This window comes from Cuculus canorus, chromosome 1, assembly GCF_017976375.1.
Source record: "Cuculus canorus isolate bCucCan1 chromosome 1, bCucCan1.pri, whole genome shotgun sequence".
In the NCBI taxonomy this organism is placed as follows: domain Eukaryota; kingdom Metazoa; phylum Chordata; class Aves; order Cuculiformes; family Cuculidae; genus Cuculus; species Cuculus canorus.
Genome location: NC_071401.1, coordinates 49,707,656 through 49,729,285, shown reverse-complemented (window position 1 = coordinate 49,729,285; position 21,630 = coordinate 49,707,656). Strand labels below are relative to the sequence as shown.

At 35.2% G+C, this 21,630-nt stretch overlaps 1 protein-coding gene across 1 annotated transcript in view; it reads left to right on the top strand.

Moving 5' to 3' along the window:
* ITGBL1 (integrin subunit beta like 1) overlaps window positions 1-21,630 on the top strand; it is a 131,414-nt gene that overhangs the window by 60,220 nt on the left and 49,564 nt on the right. Inside the window, exons 5-7 of the mRNA XM_054082894.1 lie at window positions 4,132-4,272; window positions 6,967-7,107; window positions 11,402-11,548. Coding sequence (XP_053938869.1) covers window positions 4,132-4,272; window positions 6,967-7,107; window positions 11,402-11,548 — 429 coding nt within the window. The remainder of the gene's footprint in view (window positions 1-4,131; window positions 4,273-6,966; window positions 7,108-11,401; window positions 11,549-21,630) is intronic.

Below are 21,630 nucleotides of genomic sequence, written 5' to 3'. Positions count from 1 at the left end.
ATTAAAATTAGAAAGAACAAGAATAAGCACAGTATGAAAGCTCAGAAGTAATTCAGGACTTAGAAAGGGAAAGGAATGAATCAAGAAAAATTTCAGCTGTGACAGGAAAGTCAAGATGTAGTGATCTCTGCTGATATCTAGAAAAGCAACCAAAATTTAAGCTGTGCTTTCACTTCATTGTAAGGTAGGAAATTAAATCCTGTGTAATATACACAATTTATGCCAGTATAAATGATGTTGCCTGTATTGCTGGGGAGATGAGCTAGGAGTATTTTTCAAGCTATGCACACACATATTGTGTCTGTATGTGCACAGGAGGATTCAGAACTTCTCTTGGACTATTCATACTCTGATAATAGCTTGTAGTCTGCATGTGTGTGTGTATAGAGAGACAGTACTTGCATAAAATGGCTTTATCTGTCTTTATCCTTAAACAGAGAACAAAGTACATACTATTTATTTGTCTGAAGGCAATAAGAATTCATTTTTTTTTCTCGTATTGGATTAGGTAGGCTTTTTAAATAAAGGTAAACAGAATGACCTTCTGAAATCCAGGAGTAGAATACAATGTTTCCAGTAATTGCTTAAAATAAAATGAGTGGATGTCAATAATTTTATGTGCCAATGTTTCCATTTATATTTATTTGCTTATAATCATTGTGTATTATAACAAATACTATAAAAAATTACCATTTATTTAGTTTTAGTGAATTCTTCTGTTGTTTTTGTCAGTTTTTTTGCCAATTTGTGTTGCTGCTGGTTTATATTCTTAGGTTTTTCATAGCTTTTATTTCCCTTTTATTTTAAATTCATCCAATGGCAGTATGTTCCAACACAGACCACATGGATCTCTGTTAAAATCTAGTTGTATGTGTAGGAAAGATACAGAAATCAGAGTATACTTATATAAAGGGCAAACCTGTTGCTAAGTTCAAGTCTCTGGGGTCTGCGATTCATCAATATAAAAAAGCTCTGATACCTTATGTAAGTTTTGAAGCTTTCTAAAGCAAATGAGTATAAATTAATGGTGGGCTTGACTTTGTTAGGTTATTGTAAGCTGAAAAGTTTATGCATGTAGATTATGAGTATTAGATTTTGCTTTGATTTCTAACACACATCTAAAATATATAACAATATGTTGAACCAGGCCCAGTGCAGAAAATATGGAAAGCATAAGGACTGAATGTTAAAGGTACACCATTTCATCACAGAAAAAGCAGATTCCACATGCCTGTCTGGTTATGGCTTCTCTATCCCATCCCTATGTCTCCTTTGATAGTCTCTATCCTGTGTTTCATAGAATCATAGAATAGTTAGGGTTGGAAGGGACCTGAAAGATCACCTAGTTCCAATTCCCCTGCCATGGGCAGGGACACCCCCCACTAGATCAGGCTGTCCAAAGCCCCATCCAACCTGGCCTTGAACACCTCCAGGGATGAGGCAGCCACAGCTTCCCTGGGCAACCTGTGCCAGTGCCTCACCACTCTCAGTGTGAATAAAGTCTTCTTCATATCAAGCCTAAATCTGCCCCTTTCCACTTTATAGCCATCACCTGTAGTCCTATCACTACAAGCCTTTGTAAACAATCTCTTTCCAGCTTTCCTGTAGCCCCTTTCAGGTACTGGAAGGTCACTCTAAGATCTCCTCAGACCCTTCTCTTCTCCAGGCAGAACAAGCCCAACCCTCTCAGTCTGTCGTCATATGGGAGGCACTCCAGCCCTCTGAGCATCCTTGTAGCCATCCTCTGGACCTGTCCCAACAGCTCCATATCCTTCTTATGTTGAGGATTCCAGAGCTGGACACAGTATTCCAGATGAGGTCTCACAAGAGAGGAATAGAGTTGCAGAATCGCCTCCCTCTACCTGCTGGCCACGCTTCCTTTGATGCAGCCCAGGATACAGGTGGTCTTCTGGGCTGCAAGCACACATTTCTGGCTCATGTCGAGCCTCTCATCGACCGGCACCTCCAAGTCCTTCTCTGCAGGGCTGCTCTCAATCACATCATCTCCCATCTTGTATTGAAATCAGGGATTGCCCCAACACAAGTGTAGGACCTTGCACTTGGCCTTGTTGAACTTCATGACGTTCTCATAGGCCCACTTCACCAGCCTGTCCAGATCCCTCTAGATGACATCCCATCCTTCTGGTGTGGCAATCACACCACTCAGCTTGGTATCATCTGCATCTGTGTTTCCTTCTGCAAGATTTCCACCATAGAAATAATTTAGGCTTAGTTATGAAGTGATAAAGAAATCGTCTTCCAACCCAGTTCTGTTTAGCTTGCAATGGCCCCTGGATACTCTCCATAGACTGCATGATCCTAATCAGTGCCTGCTGCACTCTCACAGTTTGTGTAGCACCTACTTAGTTGCTCCACTCTCTTCATTACCTTGAAGGTATCATAGTATTATAGTAGTATCATAGTACAGTTTGGATTGGAAGGGACCTTAAAGATCATCTAGTTCCAAACCCCCTGCTGTGGGTAGGGACATCCCACTAAAGTAGGCTGCCCAAGGCACCATCCAACCTGGCCTTGATGGGTATAGACAGGTCTTGAAGATTTTAATTGTCTTCCAAGAAAGCCAACTTAGGAGGATTAAACTAATGAAAAAAACAAAAGCTTCACACATGTTTTTAAGCCTGCACCTGTGAGCTGAGATTTTATCCTGGAAATGCATACAATGCTGTGTTGAGATACATATAACAAGCATTTTAATCTTTTCACAGGGGGGCTGTAGTTTTTAAGCAAGGGCATGGGCAAGGTTAGAAGATGTATCAAGCTATTCAAGCCTCAGTTAGATTTTTCTCAATCAGTTGACTGCATCACTTTTTATTTGAGGTTACATAAACTTTGAAATCAAACTGCAGCTATGTTTAAATAAAATTTGTTTTCTAGCAAATTACATTCTGATCTTGATCTTTTTTATCTAAGGCACTTTTGCAGTGAGTGATTTTGTCTTCAGTCAAAGGGGAAAGGTGGTGAAAAATACTACTATTTACTTGAAAATTGTTCAGGGACTATACAAGTGTGAGTGAAGAATGAATTAGTGATGTTTTAATCTGCAAAAATTGCCAATAGATCACATTAGTTTACTCCACCATTTTTTTTCCTTTTATTTCTTCTGCACTGTTCAAGAACAATGTTTTAGTAATAAGCTATGTTCTAAACTGTCTTTGGTTTATTGTTATCTAACTAGAATGGCATTTTTATCTTCTGTTATTCTTAGAAAATGTAACTAAACATTTGTAATCAAAATTCCATGTGTAATTGTAAAAAACAGAACAAAAAATATATATACCACAGGTATAAATTTGTGAACTTGATAATTAAGGATTTAAGTTGACTAGACTCTCATAGAGAAAATCAAGTCTATTAAACATAACAATACCCAGAGGGAAAAAAGGAAAAGATCCTGATTTGATCATTCTAGTAAGGAATTAACTTATGGTTCTAAGATAAGAAAGAGATGCAGCTACTTAATTTAAATGCTTTGTGTCATTGAAGCACATGGCAGAAGTACCTTTGGGGATTGTAATGTTCAGGAGCTGATTTCTTCGAGCATCAGATGACCAAACTGTCTTTTCAGATGAGTGATTTGTTAAACAGACATCTAAAAGGCTCATTATACTAATTCTTATCTTTAATGAAGTGGTTTATCCATGTTCAAAAATCTTCGCAACAAGTAAGAAGAGAAGCCACACTCAATGTAGAGAGTTCATAGTAAATTAGGGTCCATCCCTGTGCTGGAATTATCTGAGGAGTAAACATACGATGCTTTCTAAGACATGCCAAGTACAATGGGCACTTAAAACTGTGCTTGAATTTTAACTATTACATTATCATCTTCTAAATTTACCTGTAAAGTTTCAAAAATCAAGCTTACAAATATAAAAATACTGCTGTTATTTTCTTAGAGTTTATTAATTTTATTATATCTGTGATTAAATAAAAATGTTCTAAAATAGACTTGGGAAAAAGTATAATTCAGATACACGTTTTATTTTCTGTAGGCATATACAATGTATAAATTGCACTACAGATTTTGAGAAGAAAAGATCAAAACAGTTAAATTGTTAATGTCTTTTAAGAACTTTCCTCTTTCTCACTGTTTAAAACTTGTTTTGGGTTAAGGCCATGGAAAGTGTTACTGTGGAAACTGTTACTGTGAGGCTGGTTGGCATGGAGATAAATGTGAATTCCAGTGTGACATCACCCCCTGGGAGATCAAGAAAAGATGCACATCTCCAGATGGCAAAATCTGCAGCAACAGAGGTGTGTCATTTGCACGTTTCTTCTACACATTTTTATATAACTTAGTTTTATTTTACAATACGCATTTTCTGCACTAGGACATAGGTAGTGTTTGCTGATAGTTTCTAGATTGTTCTTACTTATTTGAAATATGAATATACATTTCAAGGTGAGTAGGTAAATACCTATGTTTAGGTATAAATTTACACATATCTAGACCCGTTTTTAGATTAAGTTGACCCAAGTTGTTCTCATCTTTCAATTTTGTAGTAAGACTGAGCAGGATAACTCGTGCATCTACTTTGTTGAGAGACCTGTCCTGCAAAATGAAATATTAATGGATTTTTTAATTTGAAGGGATCACTGCTGTTAGGGCCACAGAACTCTATGTCAATTTGCGCTTAAAGAAGACCAAAGACCCACAATTGAATAGGGAAAATAGAAACACAAAACTTTTCATTTCCATTGCAACATGAAACACAACTAAGTGTTCAGTAGCAGTAATGTGGAATGCATATGAAGCTATAGCGTAATCTTCCCACAATATTTCTAATTTCATGGTGTTTTATTTGCAAAAAGTTCCAGAATTTGTATTTGCATCTTATATATCTGTCTAATTTTGCTGTTTTGGGCAATATAAAGGTTGCTTTTCACTATGTTTGGCTTCGTTGAACAAAGAGTAAAAAAAATGTTAGTTTTTTAGCAATAGTCTAGAATAACTACAGTAGAATATAAATGCAAGTCACATAGATAACTTTCTTATAAATCTCTCTACTGACGATACTTGCTGTAGTCTGAACATCTAATGATGGTAAGAACATTTAGAAAACTCACTTCTCTTAATTATCAGGAAATTGAAAGAGCAGCTCAAATGCAGAGGTCATGTAGGCTCATTTAGTCATGGGGCAGTAAAAACGTTTCTGCAATTCTGGAAATAATAAATATTAAAGTGGCTTCAGATCAGATGCTTTGTTTACACCAAGAAAGTAAATTTTTGTCAAGGAATTCCTTGTCAAAGCAATTTCATGTTCAAATTTGGAGTTTGAAATTGTAAGTATATTAAATTTACATTTTAATTGGGGGGAAATGAGGATGAACAGTACTGCTGATATTCTGAATAGTTACAAACTCCTATACAAAGATACATTAAAGGGATGCATCTATATTTTTACCTTTCACGTATTTGTGATTTTATAAACTTAAATATTTTGTAGGCTTTTGACTATATAAAGTTGCTTTCCAACACAGTATTTCTGTTCTCTTTAGTCCTATTTACCCAGTTTTCTGTGTTTGTACATCTTGTGACACAGATGCAATTCATCCTGTCAGTCTTGAGCCTTCTAAAAATTAAGTATAGAGGATAACCTTGCTGTCCAGCCTCCTGCAGTGCTAAGATGGATAAATCTTTCCACCGTCTAGTCAACCAGCTGAGACCAGATGTGAATCTTCAGATTTTTTTTAACTTTAGTGAGATGAAATGTGTTTTGCATTCTGATATGCAAGATAACTGATACAAATCACTTTGAAGTTTTTTTCTGGGAGGATTAATCACTTTCCAGAGACTTTTCCTCTTTTTCTGATTTTTTTTTTTTTGTTTTCCGGTTTAGTCGTTGTTGTTGTTTTTCCATCACCTTCAATAACATCACTGAACTGTGAAAGTATCAATAATCAGCTGTAAATTTCTTGTGGGCTGTCTTGGTGGCTTTAGCACTAAACAGAGCAGCAGCTCTTCCTGCTTTATATAACTGTCTTGCATGCACAATTGTGTAGACCTTCCTTTTTCAGACAAAGTGCCCATGTCTGTATGTACTCTTTAGTTACTCTATGCTGTTGTCCTCAAATACATTATAATGTTCAGAGTAACTTGAATAAGAAGACAAAGGCTTTGGTGGAATAGCAGAAGGTGAAACTGCTCTGCAAGAAATGAACTCTGTACATCTGTAAGGTTAGGCTAATTGTGTTTGTTGACATATCAGAAAAAGTAGTGTATGACCCTGAAGCATATCTGGATTTCTGAATAAGAAAACTGTCTTTTTTTATTGTTCTGACTTTTCCTAAGTAGGTAGGATTCTTGCTCTCTATATATTGGTAAGGTTGTGCTCATTTAGTATCTCTGTCATATTTCACATTTCCCTTCTTATTGTAAACAACAGGTGTGACATTCAATATTGAATTGGGAAAAAGTATCATTTTCATGTAGATCTGTACTGATGTTCTTCTTTGGTAAAAAATCACCACCTAGGCATTTTCATTTGGATTAGAATTTGGCTTTCCTTCTAGTTTAAATGTTTATGCTTTAACAATCATTAGTTATCCACCGTGCCCAAGCTGAAATAATTTAAAAAGCATTAATTTTTATTGTCATTAGTGTCAAGGCAAATTACTGGTGATTTTAAAGATTTATGACTGTTCTGTGCACTACGTATTCCTAACAAGGCTTAGTAGAGGAAAGAAACTTGAACAGGTAGCTAACTTGTTTATATAAAATATTACTACTAAATAATCATTGAATTTTTTAAATCTTAGGAGATTTTTAAACATTAGGAGAAGAGCATATGCTCTTGATTAGCAGTTGCAGCTTAGACACTGCACTCTTGTGAGAGTAAAGAATTCACAAAGAATTCACAAGTGTAAATTCCTGTAATCAAGCTACTATTACTTTAAATTGCTCAATTAATCTTCTATCCCTGCCTTCCCCTCCCTCCATTTCCTTAGGCACATGTGTATGTGGGGAATGCACATGCCACGATGTGGACCCAACTGGTGACTGGGGAGATATTCATGGAGATACTTGTGAGTGTGATGAAAGAAACTGCAAATCAGTGTACGATAGATATTCTGATGACTTCTGTTCAGGTAAGGAATATGTATAAAAGGAACTTAGGTATAGTTCTATAACTAAAGCATCCAATTGGTCTTATCTTGCTCTTCCTTCGTGCTCCAACTCTCATTTTCCTAGATTAAAAAATACCAGGCTTTAGCGGAGTTGGTTATCTTTTAGCAGATTTTTAAATTAAAAGACATAATTCTTTTAAAGAATAATATTTGTTTCCATTTCTAAAGCTTTCATAAAACATGCCTTTTTTTTCTATGCCTTTAACCAAAATTCTGTAAACATGAGGTACTTTTAGGTGCCCTGCTATTGTCTTCAGCGTAGCCTAACACAAATTCTGGACGAAACTTTAAAATATTCATGTATCCTTCCATTATTAAATAATTTGCTATTTCATATTCTATGACAAGTAGAGGCCAAGCAAAAGGAAGAACATAAAGAAAAGTGATTTAATGACTTAAGAGAAAACAAGACCATGACAACAATTGACCTGAACAACAAATAAAACATCAATACATAGAAAATATGAACGCGTGGTCCGGCTACACGTCACTGACTGTACACATTAGACACTTTCACCTTCCTTTTTTTGATTCTATTTGTACTTCAGAGCATTATGTTAAAATTAGTTAAAGTCCATCCAAAGTCTGCAGACACTAACTGAGATTCTGAGCAAAACCTTGCATACAGTTCTGTATGTAGAGTTACTTCTAAAGATGCTAATACTGGGCAGAAAAGAATGGATTTGGTCAATACAAAGCATGCAATTTGTACACACAGGAACTTGGCAACAACAAGTGAGGGTGGTTTCAAAGGGACTTGACAGACTAGTGGCTGTCAATTCTAATGCATCCTGTAAAAATCTCGTCTGGCTTAATTAACAATAGGTAGAATGCAGTCAAATCAAGGAAAATAATGTGGTATGTTCTCTCCCTATTACTAAAATGAGAAATCCTTCACTGAAAGATCATAGTTGTCTGTAATAGGGAGAAAAGGCAGAAAGAAATACAGTACATTATATTTGTAGCCTCTTCTTTGCCTGTTATAAAGGGGAAAGGTTTCTCAACTGTTGTTTTTTGGTGTGTTTGGGGTTTGTTTTTAATATGTATTGGCAAATCACTAGCTCATAAAACCTGGAGAAAGAAAGAAAAAAATGTTCCTAAAAACACTCAGTAAATTCATTGCTTGCTACTGTTTCAGCTGCCCTCAAATGTTATATAGGTTTATTTAAAATATAAACTGGAAGGATGTAGAGCTGCAGTCATGAGAGCAGCAGAAGGATTGAGTTGACTTGGGATGTTGTCAATTTTTTAATATATTACTGTGCTGCTGAGTATGTTTTTTGCACTCAAGACTGATCAAAATATCAGCATCAGCTAAGGAATACAAAGGTAAAAAACAACATGATAAATGTATTCTGTAGTTAAGAGAGAACACGAGAGTTTTAAGCCTAATTAGATTAAAGGAAACCTGGTGCATCTGTAGCTAATGCTGCATCACTGAAATAGAGTTTCAACTCCCTCTTTCCTGGATATTACTGCCATTGCTGCTGCTGCCCCCCAGGGTAGTAATTGTTAAGAAAGCAGAGTGTAAGAAAGTGTAAGCAGACACAAAGGAATGGAGGAAGATATTGCAAACTGGTGTGGTATAGCGTTCTTTATTACACAGACACAGCTGTAAATGAGCAAACCTTAAGAGATACAAATTGGCTTGCTCTACGTGAGTAAAACTCATATTGAAGTATAGCTTAATTTTTCTATCTAATCAACAAAAAAATTTAGTACTGCTTTTTATTCTTATTGCTTCCCTTTCCATTATGTTCTACAAAAGCCTGATTTAGCTTTAGCAGGCTATCCAGGTATGCCTTCCTCAAATGGATTGTGCAAAATTCTCCATTTTCACATGAAGCAGTGTGACCAATAATGACTTCTAGACCTGTGGTTTAGTCCTGTTTCGGAAATGGACAAGATGCATAAGTGTTAATTTTGGTTTATTGTGGTAGGCAGACAAAATCTGCACTTAAATATTTATTAGTAGAATTGTAATTGGAGACCTTTTTTATTTATGTGAAATAAACTTAGTGCACAAAGTGTACACGTTAGGTGTGTCTGCAAGTGTTGCCATTTTTCTCACCATTATTTATAAATTGATTTAGGATGAATCCAAGAGGGATTAGTCAGATTAGGGAAAATAATCCAGTTCTTTTAAAACCTACATCAAATGGAGATATGATACAATACTTTTCCTGTCTTGTTCTGCCTGCCTTATAGGTAAAGACAGGAAATCACATTGCCTTGAGTAGCAGATTGAAATGATAAGGAATCGTGTCTACATATAAAGCGTTTTACTATAACTGAATTAAATGCCATGTTTATTTCATAAACTACAAATTATACGAATTGGCAGCCCTGCTGCGAGGATTTAACATCACACAACAGCAGCTCCCTACAGAAGCTTCATATGGGGTGACTATAAATTTGCAATACCTCATATTGGCAACTTGGATGCCCTCTTTTAACATCTGAAGTGCTGTTCAGTGCATTACTGAATGATTTTCTTTCAGATGGGTTCACAATGTTCAAGTGACTCCCTTCAAAGAGAGAATAACTTTAATGACATAGAAAGAAAAAAATCTTTCACAAGAAAACTCCTATGTTCACATATCTCATTAGCTCCTTTGCCGTGGCTCTATCAAAGAAAATATTATATGAAATAATATCATCCTCTCAAAAGTATCTGTCTGGATCAGGGAACATCTGCCCAATTTGCAGCCTGCCAGCAGGTACATGTGAAAGGGGGGGCAGAATCACAGAATCACAGAATGGTTTGTGTTGGAAGGGACCTTAAAGGTCATCTAGTTCCATCTCCACTGCCATGGACAGGGACATATTCCACTAGACCAGGTTGCTCAAAGTCCCATCCAACCTGACCTTGAACACTTCTAATGAGTGGGCATCAACAGCTTCTCTGGGCAATGTGTTCCAGTATCTCACCACCCTCAGAGTAAAGAATTTCTTTGTAATATCTAATCTAAATCTACCCTCTAAACAAGAGGAAGCCTTTAATGCTTTTCATGGAAAACAGCTAATGTAAACAAAATTAATTCTTCTGAAATTAATAAGAGTATTCTGGGAACTACTCTGTTGTAGAAAGCTTGTTTCCTTCCATTTTCTCCTAGTGAACTGATAAACACATATGTTTTAGAAATATAAGCCAGTCCTAAAATGCAAGTATGGTTAGAAAGAGAGATAAAATCTGTGTTGCTATGGTTTTCAAGAAGACACTGGATAGATGAGTGGATATCAGAGTAATGGTTTAGGATCCTATGTCCAGTGAAAAGTGACTATGTGAGAGAAAATAACCTTCTGTCAGACATCAGGCATGTTTTAGCTGGAATGTTTTAGCTGATGCTCAAGCTTTCTTCATCCAGAGCAAGAAATATTTTATATTGCCAGGTTCCCCATGCTTTATGCAAAGAACATTAGGCTCATAATAAAGGGATCACCACAATTTGCTGCATTATCTTGGTCCGAATATATTAGCTTTCATATAGAGGAAATAGATTAGTTGGCTTTCCAGATTAACTTCTCAAAAGAGCTCCATACCTAACTTCTTGACCATCGCATTTTTTTTTAAAGAAATGTCTCAGGAAAGCTTCTATTGAGTTCAGTTGCTTTTCCTCGCTTCAGCTTGTGCAGTGAAACTTGTGTTTATGTTGTTATGCTCAGACACAATCAGGAAGAGTCAATTTGCTGATGAGATACCAAAATCAAATCCACTTGCCCTATGAAAATGAGGATTGATTATGTCCAGTGTTTTATTTGCATGTCACTACTTAGTAGAAGACACTGATTTGAGACTTGGAATTGGTGTGGCATTGCTCATCTCTAGAGATTCACATGGATTGCAAGTAGATAAGAAATTATATTGATGCATTACTTAAAGAATATGCTCAACTGGGGATAGAAAAAGAAAGAAAACTTAAAGATAAATGAAATGTTGTCTTATGAGAGCCCCACTTCTCCAGACAGTGAGTAAATGTGTATTTTTAAGCTCTATGCCATCCTTTATCATGAGGAGTGTGTGAGAGGTGGAAAAACATAATTTAAGGAAAAAAAAAAAAAAAGAAAATATGGCTCAAATGGAATGATATTCCAGAGCGGTTGTCTGAAAATAGTAGTTCTAGTGAGTTGACTGCATTTTTTTCCAAGCTGATTATTTAATGAAACCACAAATCTGATAAAGTTAATCTAATAATTAGTGTTTAGTATTTATAATAAATACGGAAACTAATCTTAAATTATATTCATTGTAAAGGTCACGGACAGTGTAATTGTGGAAGATGTGACTGTAAAGAAGGGTGGACTGGGAAGAAGTGTGAACATCCACATTCTTGTCCACTGTCAATTGAGGAAAGTGCTAAGGAATGCCAAGGAGATTCTAATTTACCTTGCTCTGGAAGAGGTAAGCCAATTTCTGGAAGAATTTTCATGATCTTAAAGTGTACTTCCATTAAAAGAATTTGTACAGATGTCCAGCATTGCTGGTACTGAAAAATGTGTACTTTCTTAGCTTACTGTGCATGAATCACACCTGCATAACTTGTGAGTTATGAGAAGGGAGGAGAAGAATACAAAGGTCACATATTTTTCCTGTCATCTATTGCTCTGTATTTTATTTTACATATCTGAAGATTTGTTTTGGAAGTTTTTAAAAATGCTTTGAAGGTTGCTTCAGTTCAGTCTTTGATTAAGATACATTAATAATGAGCCTATGCTTAGACAAAAGCAGCATGAGATTTTCAACTTGTTTAAAATGTTGTGGCACCATTGTGATAAGGGCTGTTTGGATTTACAGTGCCTAAAGATCTGCCCTACTGAGTGCAGGACTGACTTCTAAAATGCAGCTGTTCTTCAGTGCTGATGCTAGCTAGTCACTGGCTTTTCATTTGAAAGCATTTCTTTATGACACTGTAGGTTTTTTGAAAGCTTTGATGAAAAAAATATACTAAGTCGTACTTAGAATTGAAATACACATTGTAAGAGAAGGAAACTTTTCTCAGAGGAAAAAGACCTGATAATTTCCATCTGTCACTGTTTGAAATGTGATTTTCTGCAGAGAGAAGAGACAAAGTAAATATGACACAAACTCTGGCTAGAACTGGTAATTGAAGTTGTTATGAGTACTGCCTACTTAAGTATTTGCTGGGAAAGGTCTAAATCTGCGCTTGAATTATTGAATTTTACCCCAAATGTCATTTCATTTTCAATTTCTTCTTTCACTAATACTAACACAGGCAAAAATTGTAGGCTGTCCACCCAAGTTAACACTGTCATAATTATATTTTTCTCCTCTTATAAATATGTAGCAGCTCATAACTTGGTAAATGTAGCATTAGCTGTACCTTAAAAGGACTATGTATTAACAGATTGTTGCTTGCTGTTTTCCTAATTAGGCTACAGTTTTCTGGTGAAGTACCTTTCTCTTTTCTTGCTAAAATCTCTCAAAGGAATTTTGGCTACAAGTTAGGTAAATTATGGGCATCTGTAAACTCCATTTTATTTTTCATAACTGCAAATATTACAAATAAAAGAAAAGAGTGTTGACATTTAAAGTGTTGGTTTTTTTAATACCATCTTGCTTTTTCTGTTCTTATTGGATGCTGAATGTCTCTTCTCTCATATGCTTCACTAGGAGTTGTATGTGTTGAGCATTTGGGGACCTACAATTTAATTGCATTGTAAAACTGTGACAGTCAAATGACAAAGAAAAGAATGACAGTCATAAAACCAAGTTTAATTGGAATAAAAAAACAGTCTTAAGTTACGTAACATTTTGTTCTATTTGCATTTTAAATTTTGAAAAGTTTTCTTAAGTATAATGAGAAGAATGAGTTTAAAAATTTCAATATTAATGGCAAAAATTCTATCCTTTTGGCTCCCTAGTAAAACCACCTGAGTATCAGTGCTGACAATGTTCTCCTGTTCAGATACTACCACTGTATAAGTCCCTTTAAAGTGTTTTCATTTGACTGAATGATCTGTTGGTCAAAATTTTCAAAAAAAGAAATACAACTGGTATCTATTGGAACAAAAGGCTTAATTGATAGCGGCTTTCACTGCACTGCCTTTGACTTCCAAACAAGAAGATTTATAGGTTTATAAGGAGTGCAAATGGCATGGACATGAATCCGGAATGGCATGATAGAAAGCTGATGTAATAAAAGAACAAGAGATTTTACATTTCTCATTTGAAAAAAAGTTCCCATGAAAATTGTCATTTTAAAATGATATGTGGTGTCTTGTTTTTGTTCTATGAACAATTTTGTTGAGGAAATTGGGAAAGAAAAAAGAAAAGAGATTCTAGTCTAATTATCTGTAATTTACTGAGTAGTGCTTTTTATTTTACCCTGGATTCCCTGGGTTTCCCTTTTTTCCATCCTATTTTCAATATAATACAAAACATGAGATAGTTCCTGTAGGAACTGTAGGTGTTTCGTTCCTATGAAAAACTTTCATTGGACTCAGACAGTTAATTTCTTTAGTCTCATTTGAAAATGCTGCTACTTGTCATTATAGCTTGTCATGGGCAAAAGTGTTGAACAAGTAATTGGAACAAAATAAAGATTTCCAATCAAATCCAACCTCTTTCAACTCTTCTGTGGCCACAAAGGACAAGGACTTGTAACACCAGCCCAAACTTTTCCAAAGTCCATAGGTAGAATTGTGTGACAAGGAAGGGAAACTTCCAAAAGAAATGGAAGTGTTACCTTTTGCATTTGAACATTATTGTTTTGGTAAAACCTCATTGTACTGTTATTCTTTGGCTATGATACAAAGATAGTAATTCTTTGTTAATAACCCACTGCACTGATGGAGATATTGAGTTCGTAATGCCCTTATATAATGGGATATTTTAGTAAGCTATTTCATGTATGGAATAGGAGGCAGAATGGAGAGCCCAGAGATGTAGGTGTGTGATTTTATGACTTTGCCATGATGGTGTTTCCTTGAAGAATATATTTATTCACTCGCACCTTTTTTTTTTTCTAGATTAGTCAACAACAGTTGTGACAGCTAATGCACTCTTTTACAATCACTTTTATGCTCTTGGATAGACATGGAAGCACAAAGCATTTTTAGGATTTTTAATGCCATATAGAAAGCCAAAATATGTAGGAAAAAAAGATACAACTGTTACGATTCATGGTGTCTGTTTCTATAGTCTCTGACACTGACACAAGCTCAAATTTTCAGGTGGAGGAGTTTGAAACTTCAGTTGTGATACACCATTCCCAAGACTAACAAAAGTTGTATTTCCTACATGGCATTTTTCTTGTTGAAATGTTGATTGGATTTAAAAATGTGACAATACTTGACTTAAACAGCAGTAAAGAAAAATATCCATGCTACTTGAGGAAGCATTGAAGAAATAGCCCTTCAAAGCCTTGGCTGGCCATTTTTTAATTTTGTGCATTTTGCAAAGTTTCTGATATGGAAGACTTTAAAACTCTCAGCATCACTCTTTAAAATCTCCAATAATAATTACAGAAGGTGAACCAGAAAAAAAACCCAAACCCAAACAGACAACACTAGACAAAGCCACTGAATGTGTTAAAGTCATCATAAAAAAAAGTTTTGGTATTTCTATATGTTTTTCTGCTCAGAGATTTGGCATGATGGGGGCTTATATTAAATATTAGAGTATTAGCACAAAAATCATGGTGAAACGGTACTCCTCAAAGATTTTCAATGAGTCCGAGGGACCAAAAGCTACCATCTTTGAACTTATTTTTGGGAAGGTTCTTATTTTAAACCTTATGCTTTAGTGACCTAGTATTCTTATAATATTTAATTTTCATATAAAGTACTGTTTTTTTAAATAAATGAATGAGAATTTTTATTAGTTACCTTAAAGGCAAATTATCTTCCTACACAGGCAGAAATAGAGAAAGCATCAGTAGCGCAAATTAAGAGAACTGTCATATGCAAGCCAGATTTTTGAGAATACCAGGTTACATTAACAATAAGCCATGTAACCTCAGCAAGAGAAAAAAAAAAAAACAAAACAAAACAGGAAAAAAGTAACAGTAAAAGAAATTTTCCTCTAAGTAAAAAGTATTTAATGTATCAGGAGTACAGAAAAGGAAGTTATGAAGGACATGTCCTAACAAGATAATCACTATCTATTAAATGCTATAGATTACAATTTCTCAATCGTCATTTCACTCTCTTGAGAGCAGATGAAGTAGTGAACTTTTACCCCAGACTGTAATTCCCTTCGTGATTTTCCCCAATCACTCACAAGAATGACAAGTTGTTTCGTGGGTGCTGGTCAGAATCTGGGGAGAGCAGAGATGCTGCCAAAATTGTATTTCATCATGATCTTCTACGTCTTAGCTGCTTCAGTAGATGAAGAAGAGAGGATGTTTGGTATTGACATGCTGAGCAGTAAATGAGAATATCTGTATTCTCAAATGATGTTATAAAGGCAGAGCAATTATAAATTCTCTGTTACAGCAATTAGGCCATATTTGCCTTCAGCAGCACCTGTTATATATAATTGGGGAAAAGGAGACTATAAATTCAAGAATTCAACTATGCTATTGCTAGGTACTTTTAAAAAATTACTTCCCCTAAAATGCATGTTAAGGAGGAGAGTTTACAGCTTCATTCATATAATTCTTTCTACACTTTTATTCCTGAGAATGGTGTTCTTACTTGCTGAATGACTTTTCACTATAGATGTAATATTTTCTCAGTGAAAGTCTGTCCCTTTTAAGAACACGCTGTACAATTCCAGTGTCAGAGATAAAGGAAAAGACACACCAAAAATTCATTATGGTAAGAAATAGAAGGATTGTTTTCAGGGTTAAAGGCCAAGACAAACAATTTTTCTGTCCTTAAAATGCACATCACTCCCTTGAAATCTGCAAAAAGCAGATTTCAAAATACTTATAATAAAAAAGCCAACTGAAAGACAATTGATTTTTTTTTAAAAGAAGTATATTTAGACAATAATAGATGAAGGACTTGTTTTTAAATAATCTTGTTCTCAGTGATCATACTCTGAGTGAAGACAGACATCCCATGTCAGTGATCCAAGTTCAGATAAATGACAAATCTTCTTATTGGTAGTGTCTTTTACCATTTTAATCTCTTTTCTATAATTGCTTTTATGTATTTGTCATATGGAGAGAATGACTGTTTCTTTTCCTGTGAAATTACCCCTTACATTTGTGCTCTAGCCTTGGCTATTTGAAACATGAAGAGGGTTTTTTTCTTCTGTACTGAAAAAGTTATTTTCTGTTTTTGCAGACTCTCCTAAGTCTTATTTTAAAAATATTAAATTCATGAGTTCAATGCTTGCATGGCATTTTTAATTTACTGACAGTTACTTTACAGCATCTTTACTGTTTCTTCTGGATGTAAAATTATTGGATGTTGACTAACTTAGTGGAAGAACAGCAGTGCTGAATGCATTATTAAAGATTCCTTGTGGTGAACTAAGGCAGTGAATCAGTCCCTTGTGTTTAGTGCTGGATTCTGTAATGCATATGGCTAGTCTGCAGGATACCATCTCCTGAAGTCTGGAAACAAAGCTTAAGGAGAGGGGTCAGTGATGACCTCAAAGAGCAGTGTCACTGGCCAGTGGCTGCTGTAAAGTCCTAAGCCCTTTGGAGATATCTTGTCTGTACTATTATGTAATATACACTTTATGCTGCTCTGAAACATAGCTCACGAAGGCCTTGGCTGATACAGGAAATGTAAATTCCTGTTGATACCACACATCCTGATATATGAAAGGAAGGGGAAACATATGGAATAAATCAAATCCGTGTACAGAAAAAAGTGGATGGAAACTAGACAAAAACATACATACTGAATAGATGCCTAAAAGCTGGTATAACTGCAATTCTTTTCTGAACTTTATGAAGTCTTATAGAAGTGATCATAAATATGAGTTAAAATACTCAGCTGGCAAAGAATTTCTGGGTATAGATCACCAACTAATACACCTTCATATAAACCTTTGGATGATATAATTTGTTATATAATCTAGAATTTGAAATCTATGCAAACTGTAATATAGTAATGCCAATCTGATCCTCTCTCCGACTGGTAAATCTCTACAGGTAGGTATGATGTATATGCCAGATTATGAGAACTTGTTCTGTTGTATTACCACTGGAGCCTTATTTACTATAGTTTATATCCTCACAGTTCCGGGTCTTTTGTTCTAAGTACAGTTACTAATTAGGGACTTCAGGATCCCCCTCTAGTACGATATTGCCAAAACCAAGCAACCAAAAATTTTCCTATTTCTATGAGGTACTCGTAGAAAGTAATTGTTTCTAAAGCCTATTGCTTGTTGACTTAATAAAGTAAGATGAGAGTGGAAGTTGCCATTTGAATTATTCACTTTGCTTTATATATGACAGGATGGGGTTAGAGCAGAACAGTGTAAACAATACTAAGTTAAAATCTAGGTTACTATCCCCACTACCAGCTCTTTATTGCAGCCTCTTATTATGTAAATTGCACTGTTTAATTGAAGTGTAAATTACTATAATGTACATCATTTCTGAATTTGGCCTGCTGTTTTCATTCATTTTGCATGACCTCTACATTCTGAAGGAGGTCTTAATTAAAGCACTACAGTAGACAGCTTGACAGCAAGTAATGTCATTAGCTGGTGTAACAAGAACAGAACATAAAAGCAAGTTGTGTCACATCTCTAGCTTTCACTTCATACACTTTGAGACCAAGGTTTGTTATACTTGTGTGATTCAGAGAAACACTCTTACTATACAAGTACTTTAATGGTGAATAAGCTGGAAAACAGTATTTGTTTTACAACTTGGTGTACCCTTATATGCTAGACTGGCACTCTGAACGCCACTTGTACTCTGTTGAAGTCTAAGAAAAAAGAACACAGAGAAGCAGTCACATCACACTCCTACTACATTTGTCTATCAAAAGGTTAGATCAGTGATTTTAAACTGCTTCTGTGATTCAGGCTATGTAAGAGCCCGTGTCTTTGTTAATTAAGAAGGATCCTTTTGCTAGGGAAACCAGTTTGGAATTGCTGAGAATATTTCACCTTTCTCCATTTCCAACGCCTAAAATTCTATTTTTTAATTTTATTAATTTTTTTTTTAATCAGAAATGGTTCAGGAGCTCCATACTTCACTGTTTCTCTGTGGAGAAAGCTACTTGTCAGTGATCCACCTAGAGCATTCCTGGCTATTGTTTTTGCCCTTTGCTGTCCTTTCGGGGAAGACAGCAAGCAGGGACAGAGAAACTAAGGAAAGACTGTAAATCAAGAGAACATTTCTTTTCTGTGGTTAACCCATACTTGCATTGCTTATAAGTCAGTAATAAGTATATGGTTTAGAAGGTATTTTATTTCTGCGCAAGTGCTTTTTTTAATCTCCTGGTAGAAGCAGAATATGTTGGAAGTTGTCTGTTTCTGAGATGTAGGTGATACTGCGAGAGTGAAGTAGTTCACAAAAAAATCTGTAATAGAATTTGTGAATGTTTTGAAGTTTCCCACTTGTTTTCACAGTGAGAAGTCTGCAAAGAGGTAAAGAACAGAGGAAAAGTAGTGTATTTGTTTTAGAATGACACTTAGGAATTAGGGTTGTAGGATAAAAACCCAGTGTAATGAACAAATCTTTAAACCATGGCATCTATGGCTGGTAGAGCAACAAGCGGGGATGCCACTTCGCAATGATGATAACTTGACATGCTCTTTTTCAATATAACATTTTTTAATTCAAATATATTAGATTTTATTCTTACCAGTAAGAAAGGCAGTGTAGGACAAAATGAATTCTGATATTAAGATGGATATGCAAGAACCTGACACAATTATTTATATGTGATATATTTCTGTAATTATTCATATGTGATACATTCATATATCATTATTTATTATGAGTGTGTTAGGTGTCTGCGGTGGACCACCTGATCAATAAAGGATCAGAAACAGGTGAAGGAAACCTCAAGATACTTATACTTAAGGGAGTAGAAACAATTCCATTGAGTACCTGGAATTTTTAAACTTGACACATGTTTATAGTTGAGCTTTCTCTCCTTTCTGCTTACTAGTTAGAAAAGTAAAGGATTGCATTTCCTTTTTTTTTTTTTTTTTAAGATGATTCCACTCAGCTTTAGCTTTTGTCTCAGAGAACTTCAGAAGAAAAGATATCAGTGTGCAAATGGTTTTTTGGCAGCTGATAAGAGATATGATTCTACGCTGCGCCTCCACAGGTGAAAAGAGAGATAAAATGCAGCAATAAATTTTTTTGTACTCAGTGAACCAGTCTGCACAAGCCCACTAGCCAGCCAGCTTGCATGGCTTTGTTTCTGATGAGCTCTATGCCATATTTGGAGGTGTGGATTTAGGTAGGGTTAATCTCATGGAAAAGAAAAAAAGCACAAATCTGCAGAAAATTTGACTTACTCATTTCAAAGCTCAGGGACAGACGTGTTTTTCTGATGGCTGTAAGCATTAACCACATGAATGATCCTTCTTATTCTCTCAGTCAGTGCTTCTAAAATGCTACCATCTCTGGACACAGTGCAAGTTTCCTTCTCTATGTGATGTCGTCTTCCCTGTTCTTCTTCCTTTGATTGTAATTCTTCCTCTAGCAGACAAAGAAGACCTCTTTCATCTGTGACAGACATCTGTGAAAGAACTTGAAGACCAGGACTTCCTTCTCTCTGACAGCTAGTTATCTTCTGTATATGGTCTCTTGTGTATCCCAGTCTTGTTTAATTGTTCTTAGTCTGCATCTTCCCATTTTCAGTTGGTGCGAATCTCTTGCTGTTTTCTAGATTTTAATACTCAGTGACTGTTAGTGTGTCTTTTAATGTAATTGGCAATTTTTTTCAGGCCTTTTTTCTGTTTCAAATTGTTTGAGCTTAGATTCTTGTTTAGCAGAGTAGGAAATATAACATAGAAGGCAAACTAAAAAAAATAAATCATAACTTATTTACCTTATGTTTATATAATATAAAAATCTCATTATTGAAATTGTTAAGCAGAAAAGGAGTATGTGAGAAGTAATAGTTTTTCTATAATGTTGTGTGTGAATTTGAGTTAAACTTTCGATAGCACCTGTTCTTTTACATTCCATTGTTATATACATATATGTACATGATACATATATCCTAGAAGAGTCCACCAAATGTTAACAAGATGTAATAGATCACAGTCTTACATTATCAGGCCAATTTATTCTGTTTACAGATGAAAGAACATTGTTAGCATTCAAAAAGTTCAGGCAAATCATTGTGTAAGCGGCTACTTGCAAGTGCTACGCTCTGCAGCAGGATGGCAATTTTGGAACATTTCCCTGTAGTGGATTGCTGTAATTATCCTAATTGCCATTAGCTAATCAAAGAATGGACTGACATTTGTACTAGACTTCCTCTGAATCTTTTGTCTAGTCTGTCTATTTTGTTTGGTTGGATAATGAGCTGCATATAGACCCATAACTCATCAACACCTTTGATGAACAATATACGTTTTTAGAGTCTAGAAAGGGAATATGTTGTTGTTAATTCTAGATAGAGAAACTGCATACACTTAATCACTCTGATATTCAGAGGTTTGCAGTAAAACGTCTTTAGTTTCTGCTGCAGGATGCCTAACAAACATTAAATAATCTTGCTGGTTTTGTATACCAAAATAATTAGTATGGGGGTAGAACATAAGGTATGGTTTTGGTTTTTTTTGTATTTGTTCCATTCAGAGAAGATATAACCAATAAAAATTATTAATAATTTTAAAAGTAGATTAGATTACTGCTGCTCCAAGGTGTCAGCCTATTTTGGCTCACTTCAGAAATAATGTCTCACCTGAAGTTAGGATTTATCAATGTCTTGAGTACTTGCAGAGACATGAGAAGGATTCACACTGCTGAAAAATTTATTCGTTCAAATATGCAAAGGTAATGGTATGAAGCAACATTTTTGCAATGCATACAACACAGGAGATAAATGCAGGTTCATTTTACGTTTGTGGAAGCATAGCAATTATTTAAAATTAAAGTATCTTTAAGTACATTTTCTAGCATAATTTTGGTATATAAAGTGTATGTATCACAGTAACAGGAGACATTCCGAAAGAATCTCTACTGGGAAAAGAAGAAATAATTGAGGCCTGTGTACGTGTTCATGTATGAGAGCTTGTTAGATTTCATAGCTTGTTGACTAGAACAAATACTTGATATAAAGTCATAAAGTTCTACATTGTGGCAAAAAGTGAGAGGCAGGCCTGTATTGTCCAAAATTTTTACTCACCTCCATAATGAATGCATCTATATTGAAACATCACTGCATGAGTCAGCTTGCATTTGGAAATGCAGAACTGACTGGTGTAGGCTCAACATATATTTTTCCTTACCTGTACAGCTGCCTACAGAGAGAAAAACAAAGTCAAGTTGTCATGTGAAATATATGCTAACTGTTGTAAACATAGCAGAGTGTTCTGGGCGAGTTTAATCTTTTGACTTTATCTAGACATCAAAATGTGAG